The sequence below is a fragment of the Sturnira hondurensis genome, unplaced genomic scaffold (assembly GCF_014824575.4).
Source record: "Sturnira hondurensis isolate 20B ecotype Veracruz unplaced genomic scaffold, ASM1482457v3 Scaffold0002039, whole genome shotgun sequence".
Taxonomy (NCBI): Eukaryota; Metazoa; Chordata; class Mammalia; order Chiroptera; family Phyllostomidae; genus Sturnira; species Sturnira hondurensis.
Window position 1 is genome coordinate 1,163,035 of NW_028074670.1, and position 21,816 is coordinate 1,184,850.

Sequence of the window (21,816 nt, forward strand, 5' to 3'; positions counted from 1 at the left end):
GAATGCGAGGGTACAGCCAGATAACAGCAAAGCCCCGGAAATGGAGGGTGAAGGGGCGGGGCAAAAAAGAAAGGAGGGGCCACGGGGACTTTCTGGGCGGGGCGACTAGCGCAAGCGCATTAGCCTGCCTTTCCGTCATGGCGCAGGGGCTGGCCAGTCAGCCGCCGGTAGTGGTGGCGACTTCCCTTCAGAAGTCCCGGTCTCCGCCTCCTCCTCCTGCCCCGCCTGTTCAGCGGCGGAGGCGGCGGTGGCGGCAGCGGCTGTCCTTGCCTCTCCGCCATCTCCACCTCGGCCTTTCCCCCGGCCGGCGGCGTTGGCGGGGAGGGGGACAGTAGTTGTAGACGCCCGCCCCTGCCTCAAAGAAGGTGAGTTCCCGCCCCGGCGGCGGGGGCGGCCCCGCCTTCAGCCCCTCCACTCCCCGGCCCAGTAAAAGGCCCTGCGCATCCAGCCCGCCGGCCGCGCCCTGATGTGCAAAATGGCCGACCCGGTAGTGGCCCGAGTCCCTCCGCTCTCTTCGCCACCCGCCGCCCAGGAGAGGGGCGCCTAGGCCCCCAGGTGGCGTTTGGAGGCAAAAGGGACGCCTCAGCGTGCTGAGGAAGCCAAGGTGTGAGTAAGAAAGAGGCGGCCAGGTAGAGGCCGGTGGACCTGGAGTGCCAGGGAGGCAGCGGAAACTCAAGATTGAGGGGACAGAGACACGGAGATACCAGGCCCGAGACGTGGAAGGGAGCACACCTCCGCTGGGTGGAATCCGACACCCGGAAAACAAACCTCACAGTAGGATAATTAGGGAGAAGTGGAGTTAGGAATTTGGGGGGAGTAGGACTAGCATCTGGGAGAATGAAGGAGGGGCTCAGGTTTGTGAGGAATCACTTTGGAGAAGTTTCCTTGGCTTTTAGAGGATAACACCCTGTTAAAACAAGCTTCTAAGATTACAGGCCTCTCCAAAACTCTGGACTGAGCTTTAGTATGATCCTATCAAAGTCAAATAAAACAAAGCCGGACATCAGAGCGGTGAAAACATTTTATTCAGCCACTGACAGGAGGGGAAGCGCTGAGCTGCTTTCGCTTTGCGCAGCCGTGACTGGGCGTGCGGACGGGAGAAGGAAGGCCTGGGGAAGTAGAGTCCAGTAGACTCGGGGAGGGGGAAATGGCGAAGGGCTCGGAAGTGTGAGTGCGGTTAGCTGGGTCTGCCCGCTGACATGAGGAAATTAGGGTTCCGTCCTCCCACCGTGACTGGGGGACTGAGGCCTATGCTTCCTGATGATTGCATTTCAGAGGAATGACGTTCGGGTCCTTAGAAAGACAAGTCTGAGTTACAGGAGATACAGGTACATCTTCAAGGGTCGGAGGAAGGAATCATAATTGAAAGCCCTTTTTAGTAAGTACTCCTAAAAAGAAAGAAGTCTACCATTAGGTGTTAAAACAGTAAATTTCTTTGGACAGCCTGAGTTTATCCTAACAATCTCAGAAGGTCATCGCAGGGATTTCATTTTAGGCTGCTGGCGGCCATGGTTAAAATTTGGTCAAGTTTCTTCCTGTAGGGGTTTGGAAGAAGCGACCCTGCCAGAAGTCTTTACGGTTCTCACCAACACATTTCCCCGAACACGAAAAGCTATTTCTTGATTATTTCAATCTAAGAGGTGTTTAAATTCTCGCAAGACTGTATCTGCAAACAGCCTGCTTTTTCCAAACTGAGATAAGGATATAAGGCAGTTTGCAAATGATTTTAGATGAAGTTTGATCCCACTGTAGAAGATCTCAGTAAAACATTGAGCCAACTTCATTTTAATAATTAACTTTTAGTATTTACTGTATTGCCTTAGGTTGCTTTTTGTCTCCAGAGTGAAAGATAGTGAAGCCAGAATATCTTAAAATAATTCCTTTAATCTGGAGAGACACCAATTAACATAATAAGCTCAAAAGTAATTTTGTGTTTACCTTCCTCCGTGATGTATTCTAATTTTGTGTGCTTTTCCATAGTCTTACACCTTTCACTTTGGAGGAATAACAAAGTAGTAAAATATAGATTTCTTTAAATGTTTGGTAAGCACTTTATATAAATTTCATTCACTAAAAGTAGAAATTAGAAATTCATTGCAAGTAGATGATGTGCCATTAAGTATCTTAGGGCAATTTGAAAATAGATTTAATGTCTTCTGTCAGCCAGGGTTAGCATCATTTTCTGAGATAAATCTGGAGTTTTGGTTTTCATAACAAATATCCTGCCTCTCATCAACAAGCCTGAGCAGTTTATAGGAGTGAAGACTACAGTTCTATTTGGCTGTCATAACCAGATCACAGGGAGATTTGGAAATAGTTTCTTGTGGGAAAAAAGCTTTTTACCTGACTTGGCATTTTCTGGGGGTTTTGTGTGATGATTGAATATGTACAAAATTACTAAAGACTTAATGATGTCAGTCCACACAATGCTAGCCAATAACCTTTTGTACCACTTCTGGGTAGTATAATGAGAATACTGGAATGGGAGTCTTGACTAGTCATAGGTTATAGTTCTGGTTTCTCCACCAGCTGTATGACCCAACTCCCAGACTTTTCTTCTTTGAGTTTTGTCATCTGTGGGGAGGAGCAATTGGATCAACCCAATTGAGGGCCCATATTTTTCAGACCATAAGACTCACCTAGGTTTTAGAGGGGGGAAATTTTTGAAGCAAAAAACATGGTAAAATATTTAATAACATAAATAACATAGTATTTCACCAATGTAAATGTAAGTAGAACTCAACAGCAGCATTAACAACCATTCCAAATTTGGGGGCCGGGGGGGGGGGTGCATCTTATAGTCTAAACAATACGGTAGTTTTCAACCAAAGGTAAATATACCCCCAGGACATTTGGCAAGTTCTAGAGACATTTTTGGTTTTCACCACCTCACAAGGAAGGGCGTAGTGAGAGCAGGGGCCACTTGCAGTGTTTGGTATAGGCCAGAGATGCTGCAGACATCCTAAAATGCACAGGATAGCCACATGCACACGCACAAAACAAAGGATTCTTCTACCCAAAATGTCAACAGTATTGACATTGAGGAACTCTGCACTTAACCAAACTCTGAAGTCCTGGACAACTTTAAAATTGTGAGCTGATTTACAGTTTTGTGTTGATAATTATTCCATGTATTGGCTGTATACTAGAATACCAATTCATAAAACAAGAAACTGACCTAGTATGGCCATCGGATGACATTTATAGAGTAATGAAATCTCTGTTGACATAGGGTTGAGACTATTCACTGGGATTTGAAAAAATATAATTTATTTCAGTAACTTCAGTTAACTGTTACTTAACAAACGGTAAATATTTGATATATTATTCTCCTTAAAACACTAGTGAGACTAGATGTATTTTTAGTTTAGATATGTATAAAAGCCTTAAATAATTGCCAATTAAGAGTACATGAACAAGCACATAACTGAAAGACTGCAGGTTCCATTACTGGTCAGGGGACATACCGAAGGTTCAATCCCTAGTCCAGGCACATATGGGAGACAACCAGTCAATGACTCTCTCCCATAGATGCTTCTGTTTCTCCCTCCCTCTGAAAGCAATGAAAAAAATGTCCCCAGGTGAGAATTAAAAAACAAACAAGCAAACTTTGTTAGAAGATTCTTTAGGATTTTAGCAATTACAAAGAGTAAAGAAATTTGTAATATGAGATTTAAAAAAATCTAATTGCAAGATAAGAATGCAAATAGTGTCTACAATAATCACTGTGTTCTTCAAACTGTAAAATGGATGAGTAAGGAAATAATACTATGCAAAGTGATATAAAAAATAGAAGTAGCATCAAAATTTCTTGAGGGAAGATTTCTACAATACCCAGAATTTACTACTATGCCTTCTTTCCTGTAACAGTTCCTTTCACCCACCATGTTCACAGAAGTTTGGTATATGTACAGTTAGTTCAAATGCCCAACTATGTTAATTTGTAAGGAATTTCAGGGTATATAGAACACCTGCAAGTTACTTAAACACTGTTTCAAACAGGAATTAAACACATGGAGGAATGGAACACAGAGGAAAAGGAAGGTAGATGAGAAAGATACTGATAGAATCTTGAGTTTATTTCAAAATCAAATTCATGGTTTTTTTTAAAGATTTTATTTATTTATCTTTAGAGAGGAAGGGAAGGAGAGAAATACCAATGTGTGGTTGCCTCTCATGAGTCCCCTGCTGGGAATTGGCCTGCAACCCAGGCATATGCCCTGACTGGGAATCGAACCGCAATCTTGTGGTTCGAAGGCCCGTGCTCAATCCACTGAGCTACACCAGCCAAGGCCAAATTCATGTTTTTGAATATGCTTCTCTACTCCCCACTTTCATTCTTTTGAGTAATAATTATAATAGCAGTAATAACTTTTCTTCCTCTTTGTTATTTTGACTTCACTGGCATGAAAGCCTTAGAATTATCCATGTTTCCTCTTCTCCTTCTCTGTCCCCAGCTATCAAAAATTGCATTCCACCTGTAGAATGTCTTTTACATTCTTCCCTTCTTTCCTGGTTCAGTCCAAGAATCTCTTGCCTTCAATACTCTGCTTATGATTATCCCCATTTTGACTCTCTTTTCTTCCTCTATTGACTGCAGAATTAAATTCAAATGCCCAAATAAAACCTATTAGGATCTGGCCCCATTCTACCTTTACAGCATAGTCTTTCACTACCTTCATGCATATCTTGTTTTGGCTAAAGCAGATAAGCGTTTTCTAATGTCCTTCCCTCCTCCAAAATACCTTTTCTTTACTAATGGTTTCTTTAAATTTTACTTATCTCCTAAGGGTCAATCTAAATCCATTCTCCACAAAGCCTTTCCCAAATCCCTCACCAAGAGGACACTGTACTTTCCTATGTCTTATAGCATTAACATGTTTTTGTCCTACATTATAGTTCTTTGCTTATCATTTTTACAAAATTATAAATTCCTTGATATTAGGAATTGTCTTATTCCCTGATTTATACTTCCCAGTGAGTGAAACAGCTATGTATATATAATGGAAAAAGTTGAGAGAAACCAAAGTTTAAGATCTAGCTCTATCATTTAATACATGTGCCAAGCTATTTTCTTTAAATCCTGATGTCTTAATCTTCAAGGAAATCCCAGTTACTTTGCAGAGGTACAAGATAGAATAATCTATTACCTTGTTTGGCACACAGTAGTCAGTAATACTCATCTCTTTTTTCCTCTCTTGTCCCACACCATCATGGTACCTTGAAGACAAACTTTAATTAATAGTGATAAAGTTTAATAAAGCCCAAAGGCATGGAGAACTTTAACTAAGTAGTGTTAAAGGAATTGAAAAATGAAGAGATAGAAATTCTTTTTTTATATTTAGTTTTTTTTTAATTCTCACCCAAGGATATGTTCACTGATTTTTTTAGAGAGAGGGGGAAAGAAAATCAATGTGAGAGAGAAATACCAATAGGTTGCCTACCTTTATGCTCCCTGACCGGGGATTGAACCCACAACCTTTTTGGTGTGTGGGACAATGCGCCAACCAAGGGAGACACTCAGCTAGGGCAAGAGATAGACTCGAAAAACATAAAGCTAGACTTAACATGAGTCAGAACTTGATAGGGTAAAATATGGCTGAGATTTTGAGCTCAGGAATATGATCTTATTTAACAGAGATAAAGTAAGAGCTTGGCGAGTGAAGCAGTTAAAGGTGACTCCAAGTGTTTATGGTGTCAGTGTGAGAAAACATCCAGACTTGTAGAGAATTTTTCTAAGAGTTTATTTGAACCAAACTGACAGCACATGCTGGAAGCAAGATCTCAAAAACTCTAGAACGGGGAGTCAAACTCATTTTCATTCGGGGCCACATCAGCCTCATGATTGCCTTCAAAGGGCCGAATGTAATTTTAGGACTGTATAAATGTAACTACTCCTTAACTAGGGGCAAGGAGCCTGGCCAGATAAAACAGATTTGGCCTGCAGGCCTTATGTTTGCCGCCTGTGCTCCAGAAAATAGCAGTTCTGCAGTTTCTTTTATGCTTTTGAAATTAATGGGGGTGAGGGGCCTGGCTTATGTGGCTCAGTGGATTGAGCACCAACATGCAAACCAAAAGGTCACTGGTTTGATTCCAGTCAGGACACAAGCCTGGGCTGTGGGCCAGGTCCCCTGCTGGGGGCATGAGAGAGGCAACCAATCAATGTTTCTCTCACACATAAGCATTTCTTTCTCCCTCCCTTCCCCTCTCTCTGAAAATGAATAAATAAAATATTTAAAAGGGGGGAAAAAAGAAATTGAGGGAACTAAGGAAAATTACGTGGAGGTGGGGGAAGCAAAGGGGGAACTGGGTTTACAGGATAGTTAACAAGGTTATGTGCTCTCTTTGGAATCATTATTGCAAGGATGTGTTGACCTAGATCAGCAATTTTCAACTGTTTTCATCTCATAATACAGAAAAACTGAGTACCAAACTTCTGCTACCTACCAAAACATTTTTTTGCCAGTCTGATCAAAAAAGTAGATACATTTTGATTGACTTACAAAAAAATAATAATAATAGTAATTACTTACCTTTTTACTCCGAAGCAGCTTTTTAAAAATAAATTCAGGTGCCTATTCTTGTATATAAGGATTTCTGGTACCAAGAATTAATTAACCAGACACAATCTTATGCAACATGACCAATAAGATGAAAATCTATGATATGACATATATATTTATGGTTTAAGCCAGGGCATTCACACAAGACAGCTATTATATTGGCTATTGTTATTTTTTTTAATTTGGCAATCTAAGGGAAAAGAGGTTAGTGCCCCTGACTAGATAATCGGGTATTGCATGTTTGAAAAATTCTTGTGGCACTAGTTGAAAATAGCTGAACTAGATGCATAGAAGCAATGGACAGGACCTGCTTATGGCAGATAAACATTACTAAGAAATATGCCTAGGGCATGACTACCCACCATGACCTGCCCCATTAGGAATTTACATTCATATCATCCTGTGAGGTAACTTTCCATAGAACCCCCTTTTTTTTCTGTCCACACAGCTTAGAACATTGACTTTCAGAAATAGGCAATCTGGTATTAAGGGTTGAATGGAGAGGGACATTGTTGTTCTATTTTAGGCTATCAAGCTTCTAAATGACTAGTCTTCAGTAAACTTACCATCTGTACTGTTTTTGTTGTTACAATATTTACCCGGTCTTATTAAAGATTTTAAAGCCCCTACGATATGGCTTAGATGAGCATCGTCCCACAAACCAAGAGGTCACTGGTTCAAGGCATGCACCTGGGCTGCAGGTTGGATCCCCAGTCAGGTTGCATGCGTAAGGCAGCAGCCTATCTAAGTTTCTCTCTCACATCAATGTTTCTTTCCCTCCCTATCACCTTTCCTTCCCTTCCCCTCTCTGTAAAATAAAAAATAATTAAATTGGTAAAAAAAGATTTTTAATAGAAAAACCAATGTCATATCATCATGCTCATATTGTATATATTAATTTCGAATTAAGGGGAGTTCTGAAAGCCTTTTTACTTAAACTTTTTCCCTTGCCTGACTTAAGAGTCAAATGTAATGTTTGACTCTTTAAAGTTATATACTTTAAAGCAACTAAAAATAATTTAGAAAGATACTTTATATAACAAATATTTTTAAATATTCATTAAGTCCTTTCTAAAATATTTCTGATTTGCAGTTCTTAAACATAATATTTTTAAGCAAATCTTTTTATTTATACACTGGTACTGAACATTAAGCTTAAGTTTGAAGATTTCCTATAGTACCTTTAAATTAAATTTGGAGTTTTTCATTACAAAGTTATATATGTTCTTTGTAAAAATTAAAACAATACAGACATATGCAGAGAACAAAATGTTAAATGTTCTGCCCTACTCCTTTTCTAACCCCATTTCCCATACCCCATTAAGTTTAGCGCATATCTTTTCATTTTTTCCTATGGGTATTGCATCAAATCAGACTCACAAGAATCAGTAATATGACCCAATATTGAGGTTTACTAATTACTTAAATAAAGCAGTGGTCCCAATCCTTTTTGATGCCAGGGACTGTTTTTGTGGAAGACAATTTTTCCTCGGGTGTCTGGAGGTGGAGGGGGGGTGATAGTTTCGGGATGATTCAAGTGCATTACATTCAAGTTCACCTCCTGCTGTGCAGCCTGGAGTTGGGGACCCTGACTTAAAGGGAAGAATCAATCAAGAGGCTCTAATGAAAACAAAGATGTCTAGTACATGAAAGATGGCTTCTCAGAACATACTTTCCCACATTGATCATGCATCTCTGACCCAGAATAATAGATGAGCTTTCTAAGTGAGAGTCACCTCACACAGTGTGGTGACTGATTATAAAGTATAAATTTTGAATCAGCATTTTATATCCCAGAGAGTTGTTAGCTTGAGACATTGTTCAGGGAATTATGCCTCAGATCCTGGATTTATCTACTATAGTTATCTTTAGCCAGGGACATCTTACTAAGAGTATTTCAGAGATAAGATCCCTTCCTCCTAGCAAATATCATTAGGCTCTTTAACTCAAGGTTGAAAGGTCACCTGCCCTCTTCCCCAGTCCACCTCCCAGGAAAGCAAGTGAATGGATTTACAGTCCATCTCCTTTAATTCCTTCCTTACAATCAATGCATATGCATATATTTAAATTTTAGTTCTGTATGATTGAGTTTTTATACTAAAATTGCATTTTAGATAAATAGGTATGCAGGTAGATATAGTTCTATATTTATACACCACTAATAGATTATTAACATTGGTCTGTGTAGTTCCAACTCATTTAAATGGCTGCATAGAAAGTATTTTTGATGTTCTATAAATACAATGCTAATCATTGTATTTATAGACAATGGGGAGAGCCCTGGTGTTTCTGATGTTCTATAAATACAATGCTAATCATTGTACTTATAGACTAGCAAACTTCTACAAAATTTAAGCTGTTAAGAGCTTTAGGTATAGACCTCAAGTGTAAATATAGTAATTTTGACATAGATTTTTTATTCTGGTGAGAAACATTTTTAGCAAATGTGCTAGAAGTTCACACGTAAATATTATGGTACCTTTGTGTGGCTTGTCTAATCCTCGTTTAGTGAAACTTGCTTGTGGTCATGTTTGTGCCAACTGTGGAAGACAGTTGCCTACCACAGGTAAGGATGGTTTCTGGCTCCTCCTTGGGATTCTCAGATGACATTAGTGATGTAACTAGAATTAGTGACTATCTTAAAGTTGATTGCATTTCCTGAGATGGTTATCTATAAAAAACAAAATTCCAAGACTTGATTTCTTAGCCCAGACTTTCCATACTAATACCCCAGATAATTTTCATCAAGTCCACATTCCCCTGGTGCCCCAGTAACTTCTCCTTCAGAATAGTATTTTCTGGACTAAGTAAAAGTATTATCATATTTAATATTACAGTCTGACTAAATGTTTTCATACTAAAACTTTAATGAGCAAAAGCTAGTACTGTGGTCTTTCAAGCACTATGAAATTAAGATTTGAGATGGTATATGAAATGATATCTAGTTGAAGATTAAAAATATACCTTAAAGTTAAATATGAACTTCTATCTTACCTTCCTTTGTTTTATTCATAGATACCATGTGAATGAACAGAGACTGAACATTTTATAGATACTTTTTGTAAAAGGCAAATGTCAGGGGTATCAAATTCATCTTCACCAGAGGCCACATCAGTCTCACAGTTGCCTTCAAAGGGCCAAATGTAATTTCAGTGCCTTCAACAGTTAAGGAGTAGTTACATTTATACAGTCCTAAAATTATTTCAGCCCTTTAAAGGCAACTGTGAGGCTGATGTGGCCCCTGGTGAAAATGAGTTTGACACCCTGGCATGTGTGGAGTAGTAAATAGTGTGAATCACAAAGGATTTCACATTATCCAGTAGGTTGAAAATAAAGATCTTCTAAATCACAGATTATTTCTACTGAAGCTCATACTTTGATTTGAAAGCAAGCAAAAGCTATTCTTAAACTGTTCAGACTAAATAAATTAAAAATTATGAAGTGTGAATTTGGGGTTACTTTGTTCTAGAATAAACACAATACTAAGTTTTCCAGGGTAAAATACATCTCAAAAGTGAGCTGTACTATCAGATTTACATGAAGCAAAGTAGTAAGAAACTGGAGATGACTTTTGTGAATTTTCAGATAATTGACCTATAGTAATGATATAATTTTAAAATTTGAATGATTTAATCTTTATAACAAGATTGTGGTGGTTTTCAGGTGACTAGGAGTGGTGTATTGGACAAAAATAAATTTTGTAACCTTTGTATCATGTTTTTTAGCTCACCAGTTATTGCACAGTCTCACTCTATGGGAAAAATTTATAATAGGAAACAGAAGCAATTAATGGGTGAATATGATCAGATTTCTCCACCAAGTTCTCAGCCTGATAAGGGTAAGGTTCCTTTCGCCTCTTTATTGATCTTTGCACCATCTGTGGTTTTTGGAACTGTTTTTTTTTTTTTGCTTAGCATGTCTTCAAGGTTCATACATGTGGTACCATGTATCAGTACTTAATTCTTTTTTAGTACTGAGTAATATTCTGTTGTGTAAATATACCACATTTTATGCATTCATCAGTTGAAAGACATTGAGTTGTTTCTGCTTTTTAGCTGTTATGAATAATGCTGCTATGAACATTTGTATACAACTTTTTGTATGGACATAGGTTTTCAGTTCTCTTGGGTATATACCTAAGTAAAATTGCTGGGCCATAGGTAACTCTATATTTAACACTTTGAGGACCTCCCAAACTGTTTTTCAGAGTAGCTGCAACATTTTACATTCCCATCAACAGTGAATGAGGTTTACAATTTTTCCACATCCTTATACTTAATATCACTTGTCATTTTGTTGCTCTGTCATTTTGATTAACCATGGTAGTGAGTATGAAGAAAAATCTTTTCTCCCTTTTTTTATATTTTTTAATTTTTAAAAAATATTTTATTTATTTATCTTTAGAGGGGAAGGGAAGGAGAAAGGAAGAGAAATGTCAATGTATGGTTGCTTCTCGTGCATCCCTTGGTGGGAACTGGCCCTGCTGGGAACTGGCCCGCAACCCAGGCATGTGCCCTGACTGGGAATCGCACCGCAATCGTCTGGTTCGCAGGCCCGTGCTCAATCCACTGAGCTACACCAGCCAGGGCTCTCCCTTTTTAAATTTTTTTTGTTTTTTATTGAATTTATTGTGGTGACATTGGTTAATAAAATTAAATAGGTTTCAGGTATACAATTCTATAATACACCATCTGTATATTGTATTATGTGTAAAACTTTTTGAGTTTTTTTATTGTATTTTTTCCATTATCATTTAGTCCCCTTATACTCCCCTTCCCATCCCTTCACCACAGTCACCACAATCACCACACTGTTGTCCATATCCATGAGTCCTTTTTCCTTTTTACTCAATCCCTCCACCCCCTACCCTACCCTTATTAAAAATTTTCAAACATAAAACTAGAGAAAAGTAGTATGAACTTTCATGCACCCATCATTCACTTTCTACAATTATCAACATCTTTTTAATCTTGTTAGTGACTATTTAAAAACAGCTTTATTCAGGTATAATATATAATAAACTACACTACCAGTCAAGATGGCAGTGTGGGCAGATGTGGATCACCTCTTTGCAGAGCCACATCAAAATTACAACTAAAATATAGAACAACCATCGCTCAGAGCTGTCAGAAAGCAAGTTGAATGGAAGTCTGACAACTACAAAATTAAGAAACCACATCCAGCTAGAGTGGTAGGAGGGATGCAGGTGTGGGACAGGCTGGTCCCTCATCCACGTGTGGTGGATAAAAATTTGTGAGGCATATCTTAGGAGCGAGGACTCTCAGTGCTGGGAGCTACTTTCCTCGCAAGTACCCCATTGTGCCACAGATAAGAGTAAATATGACTGAGACATGATGTGATCTGCTTAGAGAGGAGAAGTGGCCATTTTCCTGGAGGGAAAAGGCCATGGGCAGTGGCCAGTTTCTCAGGGGAGATAAAAGCCAGCAGCGGCCAGTTTCTCCGAGGAGAAAATGGCCTCGAGCCCCCTCCTCCAGGGCCTTTTATTGGGCTGTAATACAAAGGAATACAGGGCAGCAAGGATCAAACAGTAGATAACATTTCAAAGAAATCTGAGGGCTTACTATGAATCAGAGTCTATCAGGAATAGAGTTTTAGGGTTTCCTGCTCAAACCCTTAACATATGAATGAAAGCACTCTTAGCAGAGCAGATTTCACAAGTTTATCAGGAAGTCTTTGTGGTGCCAGATTCTTCCCCAGGACACGCTCTAGCAAGGCACGGAGCTGCACCTCTCCCCATTGGGTATTCAGGCTTAAGGGGATTAGAGCCAGGAAGCCCTTCTCCCAGAGAACATGGGGACTCGGGCTATGTCAAAGCTGGGGGATGAGAGTCCATTGCTCTTTGTTGCAGCCCCCCCCCCAAGTCCTTCCATGAGGGCCTCCCAAGTAATCAAGTCTGGCTTAGGTTGCCCCCGCTGTGAGGGGTCTTACCTGTCATTGACTTCGGACCAAGCTTTGGGGGCAGGGAGAGGAAACTGAGGCAGCATTTGCTACCAAAGACAAGCTTTGTCTCCTGAGGCTCGAATTCCAGAGGTCTTCCCTCACCCTTAGCCACAAGGGGTACAGATACAATTCCTAGAACCAGGCAGAGTGGTCTGCAACACTCGGCCCCACACCAGGTGCCCCCAGCCCAGGGTTCCAATGCCAGGAAGATAAGTATCCACAACTGGTTTCAAAACCAGCAGGAATTGAGTCAATGGAAGAAACTGTTGGAGCCCCAAGCAGTTCCTCTTAAAGAATCCACACACAGACTCACCTACTCAGACCCACTCCCTCTGAGCTCCAGCACCAGGTAGCAACTTGAAAGGCACCAGTGGTATACAGGAAGAAACTGAAGTGTCTGGCATCAAGGCAAACAGGCCATTTCCCTTTTCTAAACCATTCGCCCACAGAGCCATAAGCTGATGCCATATCTGAGACTCTATCAACCTAGCTAACACTGGTTGACCCACCTTGGAGATCCCTAGGGACTCTACCTGACCATTTATGGCCCACCCAAGCTGCTTTTCCACATAAATAGCTAATCTTGGCTCTCGCTCCACAACTTCCTAAATCCTATCGAACAAGCAATGGCTGGCCTCTGAGCCCCAGGCACAGCACAAGAGTAGCCAGACTGGATACACCGCTTGCCTTCACCTGGGAATTTCCAAGCCCAGCACAAGTCACAGCCATCTGATTGCTTTATCAGGCAGGGTAGCCCGGGGCAAAACACTGGTGGGGGCTAACTTTGGCCCTGCATAGGAAACCACAGGGTCAGCACACCCAGTGGGCAGCTACAGACCACAGTGGAACACCACCACCCTGCCCTAGTATACCTGATCCTTCATGGAGGTTGGTGGTCAGTGGTCACAGCCAATTCTTGCAGCTGACTGGTTGTAAGCCTCTCCTGTTGACCTGTCAACAGCAACCAGGGCTCAACTACAAGAGGAGGGTGAATTCAGCCCACACAAAGGGCACATTTCAAGTACCCAGCTTGGGTGACAGGGGGAGGCTGTGCCACTGGACCCTACAGGACACCTACCACATTAGGCCACATTACCAAAACACAAAGTCAAAGCAGCTCTACCTAATATGTACAAACAAACACAGGAAGACTGCCCAAACAAGGAGACAAATATGGCCTCAATAGAAGAACAGATCAAAACTCTACAAAAAAGAGCTAAGTGAAATGGAGATAAGCAATGCTCAGATGCAGTATTCAAAACACTGCTAATAAGGATGCTCAAGGAACTTAGTGAGGACCTCAGCAGCATAAAAAAGATCGAACGGATACGACAGATACACCAATATCGAAATAAAGAACAATTTATAGGGAAACAACAGTAGAGTGAATGAAGCCAAGAATCCAATCAATGATTTGGAACATAAGGAAGCAAAAAACAATCAGAGCAAGAGAAAGAAAAAACAATCCCAGAAAAATGAGGATAGTACAAGCAGCCTCAGGGACAACTTTGAAAGGTCCAAAGGAGTTCATGGGGGGTGCCAGACAGATAAGAGAAAGAACAAGAAATTGGAAATCTATTTGAAAAAACAATGAAAGAAAACTTCCCCAATTTGGTGAAGGAATAAACATGCAAGTTCAAAAAGCACACAGAGTCCCAAACAAGGTAGATGCAAAGAGGCCCACTCCAAGACACATCATAATTAAAATGTCAGGTTAAAGATAAAGAGAGAACCTTAAAAGCAGTGAGAGAAAAGCAGTTAGTTACCTACAGAAGAGTTTCCATAAGACTGTCAGCTGATTTCTCAGAAAATACATTGTAGGCTAGAAGGTATTGGGCAAGAAATATTCAAAGTCATGAAAAGCAGGGACCTACATCCAAGATTGCTCTACCCAACAAAAATATTTAGAAATGAAGGGCAGATAAAGAGCTTTCCAGACAAGAAAAAACTAAAGGAGTTCATCATCACCAAACCATTACTATATGAAATGTTAAAAGGACTTATTTAAGAAAAAGATCAAAACTATGAATAATAAAAGGCAAAAACTACAAATCTATCAAGAATTGAATCTAAAAAACAAATTAGGCAGACAAGAAGAACAGAGACAGAATCATAGCATCCAGAGAGCCTTGTGGTGGTTGCTGGGTGGGAGATGGTTGTGGGGAAATGAGTGAAGAGGTCAGGAGATTAAAAAGTACAATGGGTAGTTACAGAATAGCCATGGGAATGTAGAGTACAGTATAGGAAATGGAGTAGCTAGAGAACTTATATGCATGACCCATGGACATGAACAACGGTCAGGCAATTGCTTGGGAGCAAGGGCAGGGGAGGGTGCTGGGGAAGGCAAGGGAGGGGAAGGCAAGGGGCAAAATCAGGACAATTATAATAACATCATCAAAATATTTTTAAAAACAAACTGCACATATTATATAATTTGATGGAAGTTTTTAAATATATATTTTTATTTTTAGAGAGGGGAAGGGAGGAAAAAAACAGAGAGATAAACATTGATAGATTGCATCGCGCGTGCCCCCAAATGGGTCCTGGCCTGCAACCCAGACATATGCCCTGACTCGGAATCAAACCAGACTCAGTCCCCTGATCCATTGAGCCATACCAGGCAGGTCTGGTTTTTGGCAAATGTATATGCCCATAAAGTTACCAACACAATCAAGGTGGTAAATGTATCTTTACCAAAAAAAATGCCCTTCATAATGGTTTCCTCCCACCTCTTCCTACCTCATCTCAAAGTAATCACTTTTAGTACAGATGAATTTGCATTTTCTAGAGTTTTCTGTAAATGATATCAAATATTATGTACTTTTTTGTCAGACTTCTTTCACTCAGCATAATTATTTTGAGATTCATCCATGTTAAGTGTATCAATAGTTTATTTCTTTTTGTCAGTGATAGTATTCCACTGTATGAATATACCACTATTTATTTGATTTCTTTATTCATCTGTTGATCAACATTTGGGTGTTTTCTTTTCTGGGGCTATTACAAATAAAACTGTTATGAACATTCATGTATAAGTCTTTATATGGACATATATTTCCTTTTATTTTGGGTAAATATCTAGGAGTAAAATAACCAGCCCCTGTGGTAGATGTATGTTTAACTTCCTCAAGCTGCCAAACTGTTTTCCAAGTGGTTGTACCATTTACATCCCTACCAACAATGTATGAAAATTCTCATTGTTCTGCATCCTCACAACACTGGTATTGCCATTTTTTTTCATTTTAGTCATTCTAATAAGTGTATGGTGGTATCTCATTAAGGTTTCATTTGACATTGACTTGATGACTAATGACTTGATGACATAGCTGATTTTCATGTGATTGGCCATCTATATATATTCTTTTCTGAAGAGTCTGTTCAAATTCTTTCTATATATTTATCAAATATTTGTTACATTATTTTATTCTGAATTTTTATACTATTTAAGTTGAATAGAATAGTAGCTAAATTTTCTAACTCATCAAATGAGACTTCATGTAGACTTTTTTAATCTCAAATTTTCAGATAAGATAGCTGATCATTAGTGACTCTACAGAGAGCTATAGTAGGCATATTTTCTTTTAAAGGGAAGAAATGTTCAATTCTGCATGGGTTATGCTTACTTCCTAATCTTTGAAACCAAAATGTATCACCAGAAATACCTAGGGCATCATCATCTCATAGTTAAGTACATTTTCTGTTTTATCTGTACATATGCGGGATTTTAGGTAGGGTAAAGGAAGAGAAGCAGGAAGAGTGCTATTCCTCCCCACTCCACCCCCCAAAAAACGTGAACGAGCAAACAAAACACGAGCATATGTATTTGAAATTTTTCCTGAAACTTTTCTCCATAGTAATTCAGCCCCCCCCTCTGAACTTTCACCTCCATTTCCTCCCTTAACCCTCCCACCAGCAGTTTAATAGAGAACAAACCAGAATGCATTCTAGAATGCTTTTTTCACCAATCAGAAGTGGCAGAATAAAATCTAAGCCCTGTATAGAAGAGCCGGAACTCTGTTCTCTCATTTTCCCTCATGCCCTATACCTAAGAGTTTTATCTCATAGCTGAATTTCTAATTTCCAGCATTCCCAAATCATTTTAGAAACATCCTTATATTTTTAAGTCCTACAGTACTCTAGTCAGGTGAGTGTGTGTGTTTACTTAATTTTGTTTGGGTAAACTGATGAGTTTAAAGATTGAATTCATGTTTCCATTCGCATAGAAAATAATAAAAAAAGAATTTTAAAAAACAGAAGAAAGCAAGATACAAGAAACTAATTAATCATAACTTTAGAAAACAAGTGAACATTTAGATCAGGCCACCCACCATGCATGTGTAGTCCTTATCTACACCTCTTTACATTCCTTACATTTGTAGCCCTCCAACAAAATCTTAAAGGTCAGCTCCTTTCTGCCCTCTGTCTCTCTCCTGAGAAGGATAAAGTTCCTTGTGAGTAGTCTGGGAGATATTTAACTATCCTAATGTTCCTTTTTGGTGTGTAACTTTATGATATTTAATTGTTATGCTGAATTAGGTTTTAATTTGTGTGGACTTACATGTTTTTTGTTTTGTTTTGAAGCTCTCTTTAAAAGCAAAAGATATATTCAGAATAAAACAATCTAGTATAAAGCATTTTCTTTTATCTTCTCTACAGAATATTCCCTTGTCAAGCTAATGAAGCATTCAAAGAAGACATACGACTCTTTTCAAGATGAACTTGAAGATTATATCAAAGTGCAGAAAGCCAGAGGCTTAGAACCAAAGACTTGCTTCAGACAGATGAGAGAGGACTATTTGGAAACCTGTAGGTACAAAGAAGAGGTTGATTTCAGACCCAGGTATAGAATGTTTGATCAAAGACTCCCGTCTGAAACCATCCAGACCTACCCAAGATCATGCAGTATTTCACAAATTGTGGAAAACCAGTTACCTCAGTGGCTACCGGCTCATGACAGCAGGTTAAGATTAGATTCCCTGAGCTACTGCCATTTCACCAGGGACTATTTCTCAGAAAAACCAGTTCCCTTGAACCTTAGTCAGCAAGAGTACAATTATAGCACATACAGTGTAGACTCTAGAGTTTACAAGCACCTCTCAGAAAACAGTACTAGTGCCCATAAAGCCAGTCATAAACGGATGCATCACAAGAGAAAAAGGCATCCAGAAGAAAGCAGAGAAAAATCAGAGGAGAAGCAGCCCAAGCATAAGAGGGAGGAAGGCTGTGAGGAAATAGACTTAGACAAACACAAAAGCATCCAGAAAAACAAAACAGAGGTGGAAACAGTCAGGATCAGTGCAGAAAAGCTTAAGAATCACAAGGAGAAAAAAAGACGAGATATAGCCTCCAAGAAAGAGGATCGTAAGCATAGAAAAGAGAAAAAGGAACAAGGTCAAGAAAGAACCGAGGAAGAAATGCTTTGGGACCAATCTATCCTTGGATTTTGAGGCTCTCAAGTTGATTCTCCTGAGGTTAAACTGAGAAAATCATTGAGGAGCTTGGTTTTCTGATGTTCATGTTCATAGCACTTTTCTCATATAAACAGGTACTTTAACTTCTAACAAAGGCCAAGTGAACAGAAAGTATTTAGTATGCTTGATCTCCAACATGGAAATTACTTTTCTTCATTTTCTAAAAGCATTACTACATTTTTCTTATGTATAATGTAACTTCCCTTAATGAGAGTGGCTTTGCCTTTATTCATCAAATTGCTATGCTGATGGAAGTGTTTTTCCTTTGGGAAGTCATTTATTTTAAATTGGAGGATTAATAGGCTTGGTAGAATCTATTTCTTGATTGGGTTTGTTTTAGTTTGGGGTGGGATATTTTTATTTTCATTAGTTTTCTCAATGAAGCAATTTAGGTTTTTCCCCTCTGTTAGATATATGTTTTATTTTGTTGAAGCTCTTTGTATTTTCTATATTTTCTTTGAAGCACCTATATTGAAAAGTGGAAATTGAAATACATTAAAATAATATGCTTAGGTTACATATAGTTTTAAAAGTTTCAAAGAGTCGATACAAAATCAGTTTATAACAAGTATTTATAATAAAGTGTTCTAATTTTACATTTGTTGTTCTGTATCAATGATCTGTTCCCGTTAAATGATGATTTTCTTCTAGAAGAGTAATAATTGAGCAGTTTGTACTTAAAAGGCAAAATCTTTTGGGTAGGTCACATTTACAGTTAAAAAAACCCTTATCTCCTATACCTTGCTCATTCCTGCTCAAACACATTTTACCATCCTGTCTCCTCAATTCTCTTTCATGTAACCAGTCTCTCTACTTTTACTGGACTGCCACCTTACTCACCCCTGGCCCCTCGGGGTCACCACCTTACCAAGCCTTCTACCTCACTGGGCCCCAGATAGCAAAGACAAAAGGAAAGAATGGGGGGAAGAAGGCGGGGGGAGGGCAGGTGACCCATTTGATTTTACACTGTGGCCACAAACCTTCAATCCTTCAAGCTTTCCCTAGTAAGTTTCCATTCAAAGCCTTACTCCTCAGATGCTCCTCCCAGCTTCCACAGCACCACTTTTCCCCGTTTTTCCCTGCATCCATAGCTCCTCTCATGGTCTCCTTGACTGGTTCCTCCTCCGCCCACCTCTAAATGCATCCAGTGTGTTGCATCAGGAGCCAGTGCTAGACCGCCTCTCTAACTGCTCAGCACAAGGGGTCTCATTCAGGGCCATGGCTTTAAATTTACCCGTCCGCTCATGTTGTGGACTAAATGTTCCCTCCCCTCCAATTCATAGGTTGAAATCTAATACCCAATGTAATAACATTCAGAGGTGAGGCCTTTGGGATATAATTAGCCATGAAGGTATAGCCCTCATGAATGGGATTAGTGCCCTGATAAAAGGCCAGGATGCTAGCTCAGCCACCCAATATATGTTTATTATAGCAGCCCAAACTGACTAAGACAGTTGAAGACCTCTGTAAATTTCTCTCATCAAAGTACTAACCAGGCCCGACCCTGCTTAGCTTCCGAGATCAGACGAGATCGGGCGCGTTCAGGGTGGTATGGCCATAGACAAGACCTCTGTAAATTTCTATCTCCCCCCTTGAGTTCTAGACCCCTATCCAACTACACTAAGTGATATTTCCCCTCATAACCCCCAAAGCACTGGCTTCCCTCACCACCAGTTATCCTTCCCCCAGTTTTTCCGGCTAAAATAACACTTGACCCTTCTACATCAGACCCACTATTAATTCCTCCTGGTTATATCACCAGATTATCTACTATTGTCCAGTTCTTTCCATCTTCTTTGTCACCATCCCGTCCAAGCCATTATTTATCCCATATGAAACAGGACAATAGGTCTGAGAAGAACTGCAAAACTGGAAAAAGACATCACAGGCTCTGGGTTGGTGAGTACAAACCCTGCAACAGAAGCACCAAGAGATCAAATGGTGTTATGGTCATTGCAACCCTGAGGATGTCAGACACATCTAGCAAATATATCCTTCCAAAAGGACAAAGCCTTACCTGAAGAGGAAAGTGCTAGGCTGAGAAACCCAATTGAGCAGGGAAGTAACACAGGAGGGTAAGGAAAGGTTTAAACGGTCTGGAGCGGGGAAAGGTCCAAGACGAAGCAGGACCCCGGTAGTACTGTAACAGCAGTAGAACAGCATCCATGATAAGAATACTACTTACCTTGACAGGCAAGACCTGTAGGCCTTCAGAAAACTCTGAACCATGAGTAGCTCTCAGAGGCAGAGAAGTAGCCACATTTTGAACCTTTCAAAAACAAAGAGCCCTCAAGCCATGAAGCTGAGAAAGACACCCTAGGCCATTACCCTTCCTGCAGAAATGTGCTCCCAGTGGTCCAGGTTAACACATTTCATTTAAACTTTGGAAAGAAGGGTGGGGGGAATATGATCTAGCCGCATAAAATGTTACAAGGGAAAAATAAACTGAAATATTTTGACTAAAGATACCAGTATAATGCAGACACAAAACATACAAAAACTAACCTAACACTTCAAACAAGGCTGAAAGAGAGTAGGAAAACTATTAAAGCTTTGAGAAAACCTCATAAAACAGAAAACCCTGAAATAAAATGACCAAACAACTATGCAATTGAAAAAGAAAGACAATTATTAATTCCAGGGAAAATAAAATGTAGTACAGTAAAGAAAAAGGAATTACATTTTTTTTAGTCAAATATATCCATGAAGCCAGAAGACATCATTACTAAACAATTACCCTGACACAGAGGAAAAAGTAGTTAAAAATAATTTCAAAAATAAAAATTACATTAACAAGAATATGAGAACATATAGACATCATAGAAAGAATAGTGATAATCCAACAAAAGTAAAGAAAATAATACAAAAGGCTTGTGAGAAGGTGATAAAAGGTAAGCAAAGATCCAAATATACTTGGAATCTCCAAAAAGCAATCAATGAAGCAGACCAAACACTCAAAACATTAATTTGTGTTTGTTAATGACAGCAATATGCAAAACAGTTGCAAGTATATATACAAAAGGTTGTTGGCTTACTTTGGCAATGCATGGAGTGTTGTAGATTATCAGGCCTGGGCGATAACTCCAAGACAGTTTTGAACCTTGTAAACTGACAACTTGGTTTTGGATTCCAGTTGTACATTTATAAGTTATGTATAGTAGGTTTATTGTTGGAGAAATGGCAACAGTAATTCTCCCTCCCTGTATCTACCCCTTGGGTAGTCCATGCTGCAGGGGCTTGGCCTTATTGAGACAGGATAGTAAGAAGACAGGGAAATACCTTGGCAAGTGGAATAGGGAAACTGAGACAGACAGCTGAATCAACTGGCCAAGCAATCTGCAGCCAGGGGTTGAAGGTCACCTCCCTAGAGATAACACCTAGGACTCAGTTGTATTTCAGCTCCAGGTCCAGAAGAGCAGCAAAACCAGGTAGTGACCCCAGGCCCAACTGCAATGACTGAAGTCCCTTCCCTGTCCCTGACCAATCAGTGGAGACCACGATCCTAAAAGATCAAACCTGGAGAACTGATGAATATTCTACTGAAACCCTCCCCTAAGATTCCCTCTCACTCTCCCTCTGGAGAGCAGCCCTAACCATTCATTTCCTTTCCCTTCTTTCTCCCCCACTTCTTTCCCCACAGGCACGCTTGTCTAAGGCAATGGGCAGCTGGCAGCTTGTCCCAGGCTGACCCCCTGAACCTGTCCCCAAAGCCCCTTCTTTCTGACTTCCCAGGGAGCTCAGGCAGCCCAGCCTGGGCTCTCCTGCTGCTGCTTCGGTACTAAGCCCTTCCTTGTTTTACCCTCCTCAGCTCTAATAATTGT

General features: G+C 39.9%; 1 protein-coding gene across 3 annotated transcripts; it reads left to right on the forward strand.

The window, feature by feature from the left end:
• The first annotated feature begins 203 nt into the window (after window positions 1-203).
• Window positions 204-18,591, forward strand: KRCC1 (lysine rich coiled-coil 1). Of its 3 annotated transcripts, none has more exons than XM_037038887.1 (3): window positions 204-365; window positions 10,289-10,401; window positions 17,181-18,591. In XM_037038887.1, the coding sequence occupies exons 2-3, from the start codon at window positions 10,317-10,319 to the stop codon at window positions 17,969-17,971; spliced, it is 876 nt and encodes a 291-aa protein (XP_036894782.1). In that variant the 5' UTR covers window positions 204-365; window positions 10,289-10,316; the 3' UTR covers window positions 17,972-18,591. The 3 variants fall into 3 exon arrangements, with proteins under 3 accessions (XP_036894782.1, XP_036894772.1, XP_036894764.1); XM_037038869.1 differs by lacking the exon at window positions 204-365 and adding an exon at window positions 423-606; XM_037038877.1 differs by lacking the exon at window positions 10,289-10,401 and having other exon boundaries at window positions 289-365.
• The last annotated feature ends 3,225 nt before the right edge of the window (window positions 18,592-21,816 follow it).

Coding starts and splice junctions, on each gene's coding strand:
- KRCC1 (XM_037038887.1), top strand. CDS start 10,317: ATGGGAAAAATTTATAATAGGAAACAGAAGCAATTAATGGGTGAATAT. Junction 10,402..17,180: donor AAGTTCTCAGCCTGATAAGG/GTAAGGTTCCTT, acceptor TCTTCTCTACAG/AATATTCCCTTGTCAAGCTA.